At 46.5% G+C, this 17,017-nt stretch overlaps 1 protein-coding gene across 3 annotated transcripts in view; it reads left to right on the plus strand.

The window, feature by feature from the left end:
* The first annotated feature begins 359 nt into the window (after nt 1–359).
* The window catches only part of LOC142580123 (protein O-mannosyl-transferase Tmtc3-like), an 870,647-nt gene continuing 853,989 nt past the window's right edge, over nt 360–17,017 (plus strand). For 2 of the 3 annotated variants that reach the window (XM_075690944.1, XM_075690943.1), the window contains exon 1: nt 360–632. In XM_075690944.1, coding sequence (XP_075547059.1) covers nt 573–632 — 60 coding nt within the window. In that variant the 5' untranslated portion in view covers nt 360–572. The remainder of the gene's footprint in view (nt 633–17,017) is intronic. The other variant, XM_075690942.1, reaches the window with a different exon arrangement.

Raw genomic sequence — 17,017 nt, forward strand, 5'->3', positions numbered from 1 at the left:
GATAGACAGATCCACCCATTCGGAAAAGAAAGCAGGAAAATTTCAGTGAGATGCTTTTCACAAGCACAATTGTATCAGCCTTAGCTTTCTGCCGGCATAAAGCGAAATAAAGAAAAAAAAAGATAACTTAAGCATTTTTTTTATTAAGCCTGGCCCACGAAGGCTCCGATACCCTTCCATCATCTGCAGTCTCAGGAGGAACAGCGAGCGTTCGTTAAAATTACGGCCTCAAAACACTCACTTTACGCATTCGCAAGCGCCAAAATCGAAACCGAAACAGAGCTGCGTGGCAGTTTTCGTGTCTGTTTAGTGAGCATCGACGCCAAGCAGGTCGCAGCAGTGCGCCAACCGGTTTCTGCTCTCCTCGTTGACATTTTTTTCCCCCTTCCCTACGTTTCTTCCACTCTGTCTCTTGCAAGATGGCGTCCTGCACCGGCTGATCGCGACCGTTGGAATGTGGTGAATCTGTTGCGTGTGATCAGTGATCGTCTGCGTGCACCTGCTGTTTTTTTTTTTGCTGCACCTTGTGCTGGTGGTATTGTGCGTTGTGCGGATACTGCCCTGCCGACTATATGACGGCCAAGACCGGCGACTTAAACCGGCGGAGCCACATTGCTCTGGCCACTTCAAAGGTGAGGAGTTTGTTTACATGCGAGGGGCTCTCGCTGTCACGTTCTTACATATTTTCCCGCGCTCACTCCCTGCCTTGGCACCTCATGCTTGGTGGTTCTTTCACTGGTCGAATTTTAGTGTGGGACGATGGGCAACCAGTGGTGAGTTGAGTCGAAAGACGCTGCTGTCTCCATTCTCACTCCGGACTCTCTCGTGTGTCCGACCAGGGGCAATGGTCTGACGGACGCTCGGTTTTTTTCGAGCGTTGTGGTGACGCCAGTCGGCTCCGTATAAGCGTCCGCGCGTGTCTGTTAGATTTTGTCGTCTGTCGTTCAGCTGTAGATTCCTTCTGTATCAAAGAGCACACGAGAAGAGCACGGCGGTGAGCACGGCGAGAAGAGCATTTAGGTGACTATTTTTGCATAAACATTGCGACGGTCACTGTCACTTTCGCTTACGCCCTCGCTAACGAAGTTAATGTTCTGTCGTTCAAATATATACCACGTTTATGAATATTCCCATCTGTCACGGCGCGTACACCTTTCTATAGGCGATTTGATTCTGCTAATTCTGTGCAGCAGTGCAAAGGAAGAAAAGAAAATCACATTGCCTGCAGTGTAATTGATCACATTTTGTACCCAGTCCAGTGTTGCCTTGCGCTGCGGTACCCGCACACACAGCACGAAGAGAAAGAAAAAAAAAATGCAAATAACGATCCACACGAAGACGCGAAAGCGTAAGTTTTTTTATTTCATTGTTTCGTTCATAACAAGAGCGTGTTTAATAAGGAGGTGATGCCAGAAGCTTTGTGAGTAGTAAAGGTCGAATTGGATTGCATGTGCACTTGTGAACACGTTAAAAAAAGAGTAGGAGCACGAAAAGGTACACGACATTAGCGTCTTGGCTAAACAAGCGGAAGTTGTTTTTCCGTGTAGAACTCGGCGTATAAGACAAGCGTGAGCGTGTACGAACAAGCCCCGTTTGTTGCAATGCTGATTTGTCCCAGTGCAGTCCGATTCTGGCTGCAGAGAATTGCTAGACACGACAACTTTACGAAAGACGCGGCCCTATGTGACCGGATGTTCGGCGCAACAACGTACTGTTGGGGCCAGGTGGTTCGACACAGTGCTATGTTCCAGTGCGAATACGAGGCAACACGAGGACCGACCGCTAGTCGACGCTACCCACTTACTCAGTGCATTGAAATATCAAAAGTAGAAAGCAGACGGTTATACGTGACCTTTTTAGTCATTACAGGAGCCTATGACAACGTAGACCGCAACATTTTGTGGGACATTCTGGAAGAGGAAGGCTTGGGGGCGATTGTCTACAGCTTTTGAGATATATTTACGTAGAAAATACCGTTTGCCTTGAATCGGTAGGGATGAGGAGCGAGGATAAAGTTGATATCAACGAAGGACTGAGGCAGGGGTGCCCTTTATTCCCATTGCTGTTTATGTAGTAGTAGTAGTAGAGCAATAGCTTCCAGGTTTAATTTATGCGGACGACATTGTGTTGCTAGCTAACAAGCAAAGTGATTTGAAACGTCTGGCTAGTATCTGTGGACAGGAAGGCAACAATTTAGGTTTGAAATTTACTGTTAGGAAGTCAGGTGTTATGGTATTCAATGAAAGCAGTGAACAGACAGTGGCAATACAGGGCCAGGAAATACTTCGGGCAAGGGAATATAAATATCTTGGTATATGTATAAACGAAGGCAATCGATATATGGAAACACAGGAAGAAAGAATACCAGTGAAGGGGAAGAGAAATGGAGCCATAATGAAGCACAGAGTGCTATGGGGATACAATAGGTACGAGGTGGTCCGGGGTATATGGAAAGTTGTAATTGCTCTGGGACTTACTTACGGCGGGCGCGCCTCATAACCAGGTGCTGATTTTGACAGCGAAAATACCAGAATTTAATTTTAATGCTTCTATTGCCTCGCCTTCCTGCTAAAAAAGGGCACTCCGACATACGACTTAACTGTCAGCTGTGCTCAAGGAATAGCTTTTATTTCCTCTTAATGGGGGCTTGCAGCGTCTAAGTAACTTGTACGAGATGTGGCTTGTGCCGGTGAGTTGAATTATATATATATGCAGAAAAGCCACATGACAGACCGTGCACACAGTCGAAATTTAATTAGTCTGCCATTACCAGGACCGTGCAATAAAGATCATCCTCGTCATTATTTCAGTGGAGTGGGCGGCACCTCAACATATACTTAGGTACATTTTAGACGTTCATTCTCGGTCCATCGTAATTCGTGCCTTTGGGGCATTTTCTGAGCAGTATCGCCGCACGTGGGTACGAAAACCCGACGTCTGAGATTTTCTACGTTGTTGCGCAATGCAGCCGTAATTAGAATGTCTTGGGGGGGGGGGGGGTGTAGTTCAATCATTCTAATGACTGATTGCTAAATGCGTAACATTGGCAAACAGGACACCACACAATGCGAAACACAGAAACATCTAGCGCAGACTACCAACTAGTTTATTGCAACGTTGGATGTTACAAGACCTTTCTGCATCAGTCAAAAGGGCCCCCACAAATCAGGGGCACAAGGAGTTACATGTCTAGCACGGAAAAAAGAAACCGCAAGTGGTTCCTTACATACGCAATGTTGCGCATGACCTGAAGAAGGTTGCGAACCACTATGGCATAAGGATGGTGTCCTTGACACTTCAAAAAGTAGCGCAGTTATGTTCCCATCATGAAGGCTTTGTGTAAGAAAGCACAAAAAAGCCAATGCGCTGTGGTAGTGGTATGTTAAATGCCACTTGGACAATCCTACGAATGGCAGGCGGGATGCTGCGTAGCGCACGGGAACATGTCAGCTGACTATTGGCAATTTGCCCGCTGCCTGCACCTGTGAGGCGCAATTTCATCATATTTGGGAGAAGCAAGAACACATGTCTCCGAGATATTTTGGAAGCGCTCCTTTATCATAACCAGGGACAGCGCCTGTGTGAGACATACATGTCACTGTTCAGTGCAGAAATGTTTTTTTTTTCTACTAATCTCACGCGTTAGAAAGTTCTGTGTGGAAGGGCGAAGGGTATTTATCTGTCTTTTGAATAAAATGCACCTGGGCATTTTGTCTGTCTTGTGTTGCTGCATATTTTGTAATGGCCAACCTTCGAATAAGCCAGTTGGCATTCTCGCTCAGTGTTTCTGTATGTCTGTTCTTATGTGGTGTGCTGCTTCTCAATTTTGTGAATTTATCAACCAATCACATAACCAATCAACATAATTCAGCCGCAAGGCATATCAAGCGTGTTTAATCAATGTGAATATTCTGGACATTCACATTTAATGTTGCTAAACTTCGCGGCAGGGAGGCGAGTGATAGACGAATCTCATGATCATGCGTTCTCTATGGGCTGCGCTTTGTTGGACAATAAAGAACCCTAAGCGACGAATCCGGAGCTTCTCAATACAGCGTATGCTACTGCATGTGGGTTTTTTAGGACATTCTGTTATTCAGAAGACTTTGTAAGGACAGCACGCTGCCAACACCCTACCGCTTACTGTTGAGAAATTTACGGTAATGTATGTCTAAATAGCGGCCGGATTTCTGTGGGGGAGTTTGACTCTATGATCGCCGACCACATTGTTGCCTAACTGTTGCTTTGCTTTGGGGCTCTGTGTCCGTTCGGTGTGTGTGTCTTTTGTGCATGCACACCCATAAAAGTGCTGGCGCTTCAGTCGTGGCCTCCGAGACCGCAGCGGCGCGATCTTTTGTGCCGACATTATTCGGGCAGACAGTGCTGGCGCGAATAACGTGCAGCACGTTCCCAGTTACTTGTGGCTATGTGAGTTCAATTTATTCACGAGCTTCTTTTTCCCTGGTATCCTGTCTATGGTTCCACGCAATGCCATCTGGTCAGGTAAAGATCCGTATGGATCTTAAAACGTCATTTCGTCTCGTCATATGTGGTCAGGGATCTACTTCATTCATGACAATATTTTAGCAGTGATGTTGTTTAAGTTAGTGGCTAGGCCGGTGCACAGCAAAACCTTGCCGAGGTGACGTCATCGCGCGCGCCGGCACAGCTTCACCCATACAATAAAGAACGACTTTAGAGAAGGGAAACTGTACCTTCCGCAGTGGTTCGAAAATAAGCAGCGGCAGCACATGGAACTTACCTAGGTGGACACCAGATGGTGCTGCCAAAACAAGAAGCGGAAATGCGCATATTTTTTTAGAGCATTATCCAATATGGCCGCTTTTTGCCGGTCGTGTACGCTTGTATCCGCTCGTATGCGCCGTACTTGCCCCGCCGGCTATGCGGCATGCCTCGGCTGCCGCGTAGCTGGTGCGTTCTAATTGCCAGGATACCAAAGAGCCTCTACTGACGCCCATACAAACAAGCGACAAGTGAGTGAACAGAACGTGCGACTTTATTGGCAGAAGACAAGCAGTGTACATTCTCGTGCAATAGCAGAAATAAAATTTGTATGTCGAGATACGCTGGAATCTTTGACGCGAGCTTGTAAACGGCTCACCGTCGTCGTCGCAGGTGGCGGTCTAGTAACGAGCGACAACCAGCGGCAGTCGCCGTTAAAATGAGCAACTTGCATTGCGAAGCAATCAGGTGACACAGGCATCTGCTGCCGCAACCAACACAGCGAAATGGACTATCCGGCGTTTTAGCGTTCACTCCTTTCCAACCTGCACATTACTTTTCTTTCGAGGGCCGCTAATGTGTGGCTCACATTTGGTGTCCCACATTACCTCAATAAGGACAAATCGCTTTCATGGGCATCACCTTCATCAGCCACTTTTGCGGGCCTTTGCACCCAACTTCACACACGTCGGACCATGTAAGCACGTATGCCGGTCTCCATTCGTGCTTAATCGCGGCCGAGAAAGGCAACAGGCACAATTTGCCCATGGCTGCAGCAGGAAAGGCTGAACGGGGCGCACGAATCACGGTGTGTCTAAATTGGGAGTCTATGTCCTTGTGCAGACTGCAGGAGTGAATGCTTACTTCGAGAGACTGCTTCCCAATGCAACTGGCCAGGCCGCCACATTCGAGAAGCATAATACGGCGACCATAACCAAGTGAGATAACAGCGAAATTAAACAGCAACCAATCACCGCATAGGGTTCAGACAATACATTATACATTGGCTACGAACTATATGGCAACAGTGATCATTCACATACACTGGTCTCTTAGGATACATTCAGCTGCCTACTTACAGGCATAATGCTTGCCTTCGTTGCATGTGGTGGTCTAGTAACGAGCGACAACCAGCAGTACAAACAGATTGGACAGAGCTTAGCACCTGTTTGAACCGACAGTTGCCGTTGATGATGGGCAACTTCCATTGCGAAGCAATCAGGTGATGCAGGCATCTGCTGCCGCAACCAACACAGCGAAATGGACTATCTGGCATTTTAGCGTTCACTCCTTTCAAACCTTCACGTTTATTTTCTGTCGAGGGCCTCTAATGTGTGGCTCACATTTGGTGTCCCACTTTGTCTCAATATGGAAAAGTAGCTTTTGTGGGCATCATCTTCGGCAGCCATTTCTGCGGGCCTTTCCACCCATACGGCTATCAACTTCATACACTTCGAGCCATATAAGCACATATGCTAGTCTCTGTTCTGAGCAAATCATGGCCGAGGTAGGCCACAAGTACAATTTGCCCATGGCTGCAGCAGGAAAGAATGAACGGGAGCACCAGTTATGGTGCGTGTATACTGGGAGTCTATGTCGCTGTGCGGACTGCAGGAGCAAATGCTTATCTCGAGAGACTGCTTACCAATGCAACTGACCAGGCCCCTACATCCGAGAAATATAACATGGCGACCACAACCAAGTGGGGCAGCAAAACCAGATTCTGCAATCAATCATTCAGTGTAGCTTGCGCAAAGACCCAGGCTATCAAGGAAGAAGAGCAATCATCAACGAGACTAGGAATATGGAAAATGAGAAGGCTTGCATTCAAGAGAGAAACCACTCTGCTCTGCAAGCATTGAAGGCCAAAAACATCAAGAAAAGTAAAATAGTGCGTAGCAAACGGTGCGCAGGTTAATGCAAGACACATGTCGATGTTGCATCAGCTATTTCAGGAGAGGAATTGTGCATGACAACATACACTAAAAGGTACTGCTACAGATGTGTTATGCTACTAGACAGTGACTGGTATTAAGTATCAGCGAAGAATCGGTTGACCTTTATGTTTGGATGAGGATGAATGATCTCTAACGAGAATGGGCAATGAAAAAGCTTGCATTTATAGAAGAAAAATTACACTTGGCACAAATGGAATTGACATGGCTAGGAAGCTGATTAAGGGCAAACTGACGGAACTCTTTTGGCGAGCGTCGTCCGTGCTTGATCAGAAGTTGCAGGTGCATCTGAAGACGAAGAATTTCCATAAAGTCCTTCTTGAGTTACCTGGATGACTCAGCCAATTTGTCCGTGCTGGTGGAATGGTGGCTGAAGCACTTTTCAGTCTTGACACAGTGCTCTGCAGACTTCATATCTCATGAAAATTCTTCTGCATGCGCTTCTTTGTTTGTTGTGTAAAAGCCTTGCAAATTTGGCTCCAGCCCCTTTCTGTTGGTGTGGATAGGAGCTCCTGTGATGACCAAGATATGCTTGGCATGGACTCTGTTGAGGCAGAACGGTGACACATGAGATACAGCACAGATTAGCCAAACTCATGTGTGTTTTTTTTTATGTTCGAACCAATTATACTGAACCATAAACATGAACAAACATTCATTTCTGCTGCAAACAAATGACGTGTATCTCAAGACTAGCAAGCCAAGACAGCATATATCAGGCATATTTATTTCTGAACCATGTGTTGTTTACCTTGTAGTAGCAGCCAATGTCCACACAATGGCCTTGTTGTAGCAGGCAGCAGCTTCTGTTCAGTGTGTGGAGTGTGTTGCTTTATACTGGTGCCATCCTCATTACTGCATGTCTGGAACAGAAATTTTGACTGAATCAGAAATTGAAAAAGCACATTTTTGCAATATGAAATGCAAAAAGGTGTGACAGATATATTGTAATGTTTTGCGACTACAGAATACATGCAAATGTACACTGTCTGTTCTGGCGTGCTTAAGCAGCACGTTAAATAACTATTGCTATTGTTCATAAAATTTATGTCTGCCTAACTATACAATGAATGCAAACAGCTTAAGTATTATTAAGATCACAAATGAGAACATTTGTGCGTTCATTTATACACTGGAAGAGATCACACTGCTGGTTCCACAAGCAAATGCATGAAAGTCATGAAGCTATTAGAACTGATGCATTAATTTTCTGCACGAATGTGATGCACTGCTTCACTACTGCAAAAATAAATGCCCTGCGGTAAACCAAACTCAACAGCAAGAACATTTGGAACCAACAAATACGAAATATGAGTGAATTATCACGATTGCAGCTGTTTAATACATTAAATTCTGTACTTTCACATCATTTTACCAAAGGATTATTCGGTTTTGTGGACGAAAGAATTAAGTTACCGGCGGACTCAAAAAAAAAAAGTTTTATATGTATATTGTTAAGGCTACCCAGTCACCTATGGCCTCGGCTAAAAATCAGACGCGCGTTCCGATATCGCTCTTTCTTTCCCGATTGTGTGTGTATAACGACAGCCTCGAAAGTAACGGTTTATTTAGGAAAAAGCAACGGAGGATCCCGACTGCCGTATGTTGTGCAGGATCTAGTTCGTTAACTTGTCTCCGCCTGTAAGTTAATGAGACGAATATTATATAACGATTGAAGCAGCGCTGTTAAACGACTCACCGTTATTGCCGCTGTCGGCCGCAGCAGAATCCAGCTCCCGTTTCGATGCAGACGTGTTCCGAATGGCTCACGACCGAAACCCAACTTTCGGGCTTACATGTCCGCTTGCAAACACGGCACTTCACCCCAGGTTAAATAACGCGAGACATCGAAGCGCAATAAACTAGTTTTAGCAAAAAAGAAGCAACCAGTCTGAGTGCGCGAACGAATTAATCCGTGTCGCCATGCACTCGAAAATACCGGTAAAAATGTTAAATCCAGGCCAGAGGTCACGTAAAAGATCGGTGATGCTGAACGCTATTTGCGTTTATAGTGACAAAGAAACAATAAACTTACTTACAAAGAGTACACTATCTAATTAGCAACGATAATTTCGCCCTCTTTTTTATGTAATAAAAATGCTTCGGTAATTGTAAGAGAAAGTTTGTAAGATAAAATTGCGCTTATTACGACGCCTCTAGCGGGAAATGTTAAAGCTAACGTAAGCATCCCGAAGTGATTCTACTATGCTGGTTTTGTTAGCAGCAGCGCGTGGTCGATTTTTTCGCCCTCTGTGGCCATTTGTTGAACTTGAGAGTGTGCGGGGCCTGGCTTCACCGTAGCTTTGCCTCGCCGCCTTGTACGCAGGTCGCGCATGCGCAGATGCGGATCTAAACTGTGACGTCACTACGGGGGTATAAAGCCGGGCCAACAGCCGGGTGAAGAGAAAGGTGGCGCGACAGGAGAAAAGCGTCACTCCCGAGGAAGCGCGGCGCGAAGGCCGCCGCTGCTCGAGAACGGGTTCCACGGCTTCACTCCTCATCCCGAATGTCGCGGTGGCGAAGCGTCGGCGAGTTGCGGAACACCTGGAGTTACGAGCTCGCGTTACAGAGCGAGAGCGTGCGGGCAACCAGACGCGTCGACGAAACGATCCGGGCCTGCGAGCAGGGACGTAGCCAGGGGGGGGCTTATGGGGCTTCAGCCCCCCCCCCCCCGAAATTTTTGTCGCGCTGTGATGCACCGCCATCAAAAACAACCCAGGGCGCCGGAAATCATTCTGGATTTTCTTTAGAATGTATTTTTCGCGCCCAAAAAACATTTCGGCGCGAAGATTGTGAACTCGGGCTGGATTTTGTGGCGACGCCCATGCACCTGGAGTCACATAACGCAAAGATCCCCACCCGAGCACAAAGTTTCAAAGGCGCTTTGATGGCGAGTGGGCCCGCCGCGGCATCTCGCAGAGGCCGCAGAATCTACGGAGCGCATGGATTTCAATTAAGAAACTTTAGAGGTATAAAGATCCCATAATATTTTGAGGCGAAAGGTGCATTGACATTTCCAAAGTCGTGCGTTACATTTTCAATTCCGGGTCTTTGTGGGTTTCATGTTCTTATTAACATTTGATGCCAAAGCTGCATTTACATATCTAAAGTCGTACATCGGACCATACAACGAAACAAGCCAAATCAATACACTATCAGACAAGTTGACAAAGCACGCAGCGAGGTCCAATGAGACGAAGCGTTCTGATGGTTCATATTTGCCATCATGGGCGCGATCGGAGATATTTTGTTCGATTGCGTTCTGTTCAGTTGCTGCAACGTCACAAAGTTGCAGTATGCAAAATTTGTGATAGCGAGGCGGAGAGAGCAGCCAATCAGGAAGCGGTGACCTCCCCGGAAGTTTACCTCCCTCGTTTGTCGTCTGCTTGCAAACAGTATACTACAAAGCCAAATGTTTCTCGTCTTCCAATTGAAGAAATCTTTATCTAAAAAAAATGTATTTTTTCTTCTCAAGCCCAAACACGTTTTCAAATAGTAGTACGTGTGACTACTGCAATTTATAACTATTAGGTTCTTTGCGTCGTCCCTAGGTGGTGTCGCGCACAGCGAGAAGGAAAAAGAAACAAAAAAACGACGGGAAGAGTGGCGCACTTTTCAAGAGGCAGCGACAACATCCCAGTGGCTCGCTGGCACCGATGATGTTGTCGATTTCTCTGCACAACCAACGAATTATTTGTTTCGAGAAACAAAAACGACGCCGGAATTCACTTTCTGCCATTTCTTCAAACGCGTTTCCCACCGCCACCCGCTCTCCTCCTTCCTCTAGAAACGCCAGCGCAACAACCTAAGTTTCCAACGGAAGCGCCATTTTCTAGAATTAAACTATGGATTGGATTCAAACGTGCCATTCCGCAGCCGAAAAGGCCGCCTGTTGGATCCAATCCAATCCAGCAGACGCGCCATGCGAAGCCGTATGATCGCTCCAAACTTCTCAACTCCCGTCGCGTTCGGACGAAATGCTCGGTGGGCGGATGATTGACAGGAGCGTGTCGTCATTTTGACGTCACCAAAAACGGGGCGGTGCCCCGCGGCTGGCGACGTCGGCGCGGAGTAGGCCAATCGCGCGCGCCGGCAACCGAACGAACGCGCCGAACAACCATCTCCGATCGCACCCCATGTCACAGGAAACAATATCAACATCTTTTTCTTAACCCGCCATGGTTGCTCAGTGGCTATGGTGTTCGGCTGCTGAGCACGAGGTCGCGGGATCGAAGCCCGGCCACGGCGGCCGCATTTCGATGGGGACGAAATGCGAAAACACCCGTGTACTTAGATTTAGGTGCACCTTAAAGAACCCCAGGTGGTTGAAATTACCGGAGTCCTCCACTACGGCGTGCCTCATAATCAGAAAGTGGTTTTGGCACATAAAACACCATAATTTTTTTTTAACACCGGCGCCAAAGCATCCATGTCAACACACTAAAGCCAGCAAAGGTAACTGCGTTCTTATTTATTTTTTCTACATTGAATTTTATTCCAGAGGACACATTGAGCCTCTCCAATTTTTTGTTCTCGCTACCCGCAGGCTACCAGAGCCATCCAGAGGTTATGAGTTTTCATGTGTTGCCCTGACAACCGCGCGGTGCACTGCGGTGCGCGTTCGTTTTTCTCTGGCCGAGCGGATTTTGGCCTCGGAGAGTTTTGGACACTTTCTGGCTAGCAGACGAAAAGCAATCGTCGCTCGCCGTCACCATTGTGGGGACTCGACAGATTGCAACGCGTTCGCTTGAGGGCGTCACCATCGTTTCGACGTTATCGCAACATCTACGGAAAGCCTTACCTCGCCAGTGTAGGATAACGAGCAGCATGCATATGATTCTCTGTGGACCAAGCGTCTCACGTTTTCTTGGATATTCCTAGCTACATTAGGTGCCCCAAGTAGGCTTTCGATTGTGGCCAAGATGCTTTCCTTAGCGTTTCTTCATTTCGGTGCCCCCCCCCCCCCCCACACACACACAAAGACATTGTTGCCGCGCAGCGAATCGTCGCATGCTGAAAGTTCGATTTTGTTACTACATTTGCGAAAAGTAATGGGCCATGAGACTCTTCACTTGCCGGATACATTTACTATATTATACCCGCCGTGCTTGCTCAGTGGCTATGGTGTTGGGCTGCTGAGCACGAGGCCGCGGGATCGAATGCTGGCCACGGCGGATTTCGATGGGGGCGGAAACACCCGTGTACTTAGATTTAGGTGCACGTCAAAGAACCCAAGGTGGTTGAAATTTCCGGAGCCCTCCACTACGGCGTGCCTCATAATCAGAAAGGAGATTTGGCACGTAAAACCTCATAATTTTTTGCTATATTATTGCGATAGCAATTAGGTGGACACTCAAGGCGCATTCCTGTCGTCGCCGTCATGTCCCGTATGAAGTTCAAGGGCGATAACATCGTCAGCGCGCGCCGCATGCTGTATGTGCGAGTGAAAGGGTAGCGGGGGGGGGGTGAAGGGGGGAGCCGACGATGGTGGGGGTCAGTCGTGTGTTCGCAACGGAGAAAAGCGGGAAGGAAGCGCGCCGCCTTCCGTCGCGCGCGGTGCATCGGGGGACTGGAGGGAGGGGGGGTGCGGGCCTTAGGATTCTGTGATCTGTCAATTTGTGATTGCGCAACATGTTTATTTGCCTTGTTTGACGCATCATACAGGGTGTTTTAGCTAACTTTAGCCAGAGTTTAAAAATATGCCGATGCACTTTAAGACGACGCGACCAAATGCATGTTTCTAACTTTAGTATGCATTGTGTAGCTATTTTTGTATTTTGTTTAATTAGATAATTAGTCAAGATTAACCCTCTATTGCATGAATTATGAAAGTCATTCTAAAATTATTTTTTCAGCTTTTTTATTGATTGAATGAACAAACACATATAGAAAAATTTTCCGAGTTATAGCCACTGTATTAGTAAAGATACAGCTTTGCGCCAAATATGGCACACCATGAAGATGGCCGAGCGGTCTTGCTGCCATGGGCGGGAAACAAAGGTTCACGGACGGTGGTCTTTTTAGCGCGATGTGTCGAATGAAATAAAACAGTTGTTTGTTGCGTTCAGGCACAAATTGATGTTGCACTTCTTCTATCTTACCGCCCTCTTCTTTGTGCAAGATGGCCGCTTTGACCTTTGTTTCTTCTCATCAAATTCTGGCTACTGGCCGACTTGGTCGGATTGGACGTCTTTGGGTGGCATTGCGGCCACTGGTCCCTGTGCTTTTTTTACTTGAACCTGGAATTCGATGTCTTGACTAGAAGGCCTTCCTGGTCGCTTGTTGGGTAGGCACTTGTTATGCGAGGTAAAGCATTCTGCAATTTCTGCTTTGAATTGAGCCAGCGCTAGTACTTGTTCCTTCCCAAGCTGCTCCTGCACCCTCCTGTACAATAGCCATGCTGCTACTACCGATAAGTCTAGCATATGCGTAAAAATTCGAAAGTCCCATTTCTTCGACCTGATATGTATGCAGTATAGTCCAAGCAGTGAGTCCAGCAGGTCGGCCCCGCCCATGTGCCTGTTGTGGACCTTTACTACGCTGGGGCAATCAATTTTGCAAAACTCCTTGGCGGAGCTAAACCAGCGCTTAGTCTTTTGGACTGGATCTTTCCCAACAAAGCTCGACAGAAATGTCACGTCGCGGTTATCGTACCACCGCACACACGATAACTCCACGTCATCTATCGCGCTTGTGAGTTCCTCTGAAGCACCACGTCCTTTACGTTTCAGTTCCTTTTCGCTTTTCAGGCGACAGCTTGGTAGACAATTTGCCCTCACCATGCCGATCGACAAAAGTCCATCTTGTGGTAGAGTGCAGCTTCGGGCTATGAACAGATGGCAGCACGTTACCATATTTTGTCTTTCAAGTTCATACTGTGCCAAATATGGCACACACCGATTTCGGTTTCTCTGCTGTAATTGCAGACGAAACTGAGAAAACGAATAACTGGCTTGAATTGGTGAAACCATAAAATGTGCCAAAATAATTTTTCTATGTTACTGTGGTGGAAATTTTCTGAGAAAAAAAATATACCAATTGATCGTGTTTGCCCCCTCCGAGTTTCACGTCGCTTCCCAAAATCTACTTCACCTCTGTTTTGCGTATCACTCAAGAGATGGCAGCACTTGCCCATAATAAGTGCGCATAACTATGAGAATTACTCCGACGGTATCACATTCTCAACTGGCCATCTCACACACGCGAAAAATAAAAATGGTGACCAGTATGTGCCAAATATGGGACGCCATGCAATAGAGGGTTAATTAACTAACTTCTGAAGCAACGAAGCTAGGAAAAAAATCCAATTAGAAAGTTTCAGAGCGCTTTGCAAAGCGTCCGAATAAACAGTTTGACTTTGTCTATTAAGTATTATAGTGTTATTCATCTTACTGCGGATTCCCGCGAAATACAAAAAAAAACACAACGTGACATGCCCGCTTGCGTGTCGTGATTGCACTGCTCCCAAGCTTTCCGCGCACAGACAGCCATAGGTGCACTAGCTGCCACTTAAAAAGCGACAGAGCAGCGACGCAAGCGTTGGCGGTTTGATTTAAGCTAGCAACCGTTATCTCGTGTGCTGTGTAAAGCGACTGATGGACGTGGTTGTAGTGGTAGCTGGTAATTCCAGACAGCGATATACAGACTATCGTCCATCGGCCGTTAAAGCGCGAGCAGTTTCGTGATGCCTTTTTCCAACGAGAAAAAATCAAACATGATACTTTGCCTAGTAGCTGCAAGCAGACAGAGACGGCAGGCTGCAAGAACATTTCGAAGCTGGCACTCGGGTATGCCTCTGAGCCCGATGACAGTATTCAACACCTACGAGTCGCTGAAGCAAACCGGCAGCTTCACAAGAAAGAGGCAGAGAGCTTGAGTAATAAATAATGAGGTTCGCTCCAACGCTTTGTCTTTCATGGCGGCTAATCCACACACTAGCACGCGCTGCGTGAGCGCCCAGCTCGGTGCGTCCAACTCAACTGCCTGGATGATTTTGAAAACAGCTGGACTGCACCCTTATCACCTGCAGTTGCATGAATGCCTGGAGTCAAGGGATCTTCAAAAGAGACTCAACTTTGAGAATTGGATTTTGATTCTGGAGGAGTAGGATTCTGACTTTCTCACCAATGTATCCGGACTGACGAGATGAACTTCCTGAAATTGCCAAGTAAATATCCACAACGCCCACTATATAAATGAGAAAAATCCCCACTGGCTAGGAATATCACGCCGCCAATATCAGTGGTCTTTTAACGTTTGGTGCGGAATATATGACAGCACAGTCATTGGCCCAATTTTTTAACAACACTCTGACCGGCAAGAGGTATATCAGTTCCTTAAAGCGCAGGTTGAAGACTTCTGCTGCAACATGCCACTAGCCCAGCTTGACGCAATGTAGTGTCAGCACGACGGGGCCAGTCAAGCATGACAATAAAGCACGAGCAAGCCTTGATGTTACTTTACCAGGGCAATTGATAGGGAGAAACGGGCCTGTGCTGTGGCTGGCAATGTCATCCGACGTCAACCCTCTTGACTTTTTCTTCTGGGGCTATATTAAGGATCACGTATACACGACGGAAACGACGACTCCAGGAGCGTTAAAGGAGAAGATAATTGAAGTCTGCCACAGCATTTCACCGACGGTGCTCAAGGCAGCGACAGCAAGCGTTCTCAGAAGATCCCAGTGTTGTATCGCTGCAGAAGGTGACCTCTTCGAGCGCTTGCTGTGAAAGCGCATGAAAAAACGTAAATTCAGTGAAAGACTGTGTCTGGTCATTATTGATACTCCTATTCCACCATTTCCAGCCTTCTGAAAACTGAGTTTTTTTTTTATTTAGGGGTGTTCAATTTGCTTACAGCTATCGCGAAATGACGGACCTGTTGCTTCCGGCAGCACAAGCGATAACCGCTGAGTCTGCTTATCGCTATAACGAACTTTCGCAAGGGGAGAGCACATCGCTGGCGTAAACGGCACAGCCGACGCCTACGTGCTTGCCGTGTCACCTTTTAACTGGTAGCGCGCCTATGGCTGTTTGTGCGCGGAACGTTGCGGAGCAGTGCAATCACTACGCGCAAGTGGGCATGTCACTGGTTTTGTAGTTCGCGGGAATCATCAGTAAGCTGAAATACACTAATACCTAATATATATATAGAAAGACAGAAACTGTTTATTCGGACGCTTTGCAAACTGCCCTGCAATTTTCTAAATTGAATATTTTTCCTCACTTCGTTACTTCAGAAGTTGGTTTATTAAATTGACTAAAAATCTAATTAAGCAAAATACAAAATATAGCGTGACACACCACGTACAAAAGTTAGCAACATGCACTTGGTCGCGTCGTCTTAGAGTGCATCGGCATATTTTTAAACTCTGGCTAAAATTACCTGAGACACCCTGTATAAAGTGACTTTTGCTTAGATACGTAGATTTATTGGTTACTTAAACGTATATTTAAATACCTTATTGCGAGGTTTTGTGGATACATGCAGTGAACTTTGTTTCCAGAGACACTTTTTTTGCTTTTTATCAATCCCTATCTTGGCATTTGTGTATTCCATTGTACTTCGAGTTTATAATGTATATTTTGCAGAAATGCTGCTTTTTATATGTGATCTATGTTGCGACTACGATTTCGGCGCAATTGCAACACGAAACCGGTGACAGCTGCTCCTGCGCAGTACATTGGAATGAAGGACAGTGTCACTGAGATTTGTTCCTGGCCGTTGCATATGTTCAAAAATGTAAACAAAGCTTTCGAATGACAAAGTATCATTAACATATTTGTCCTCGACTTCTTCATTTCACGGCCTTTACATTTATCATATCAGTGGCATGCACTGCTCTGCTGGTTTCGCACTGATATAGTTCTAAACTTGGTGTGATATTTTCTTTCTTAATAAATAGACAAACAACATGGAAGCATTGATATCAGTTATTTTTGGCAGAATTTTTAGGACATAAGAATATATTCTTTTACGAAAAAATACATATTTTACTTCTCTTGACAGTGCGTAGCGTTGAAGAATTTGTTTGCAGCATCTTTGGCAATTGCACTGCAGTTATTATTTATGTATTTGATCCCTAGACAAATTCTGTGAGGAGGCCAAGCTCCCCCCCAACGTGAGCCTCCCCCCGAATAAAATTTCTGGCTACGCCACTGCCTGCGAGTAATGGAGAACTTCCAGCAGCAAGTTCGGAAATCCAGTTCGCAAATGGGAGGCGCCGACGGTCTCCAAGCGTAGCCACGCATCACCTCAGCCGAACCACGAATAACGTGGGTGGGGCCGCCAGCTTCGCTGTTTGCCCAGTCTTCGCGCCA

Source organism: Dermacentor variabilis, chromosome 4 (assembly GCF_050947875.1).
Source record: "Dermacentor variabilis isolate Ectoservices chromosome 4, ASM5094787v1, whole genome shotgun sequence".
NCBI classification, from domain to species: Eukaryota; Metazoa; Arthropoda; class Arachnida; order Ixodida; family Ixodidae; genus Dermacentor; species Dermacentor variabilis.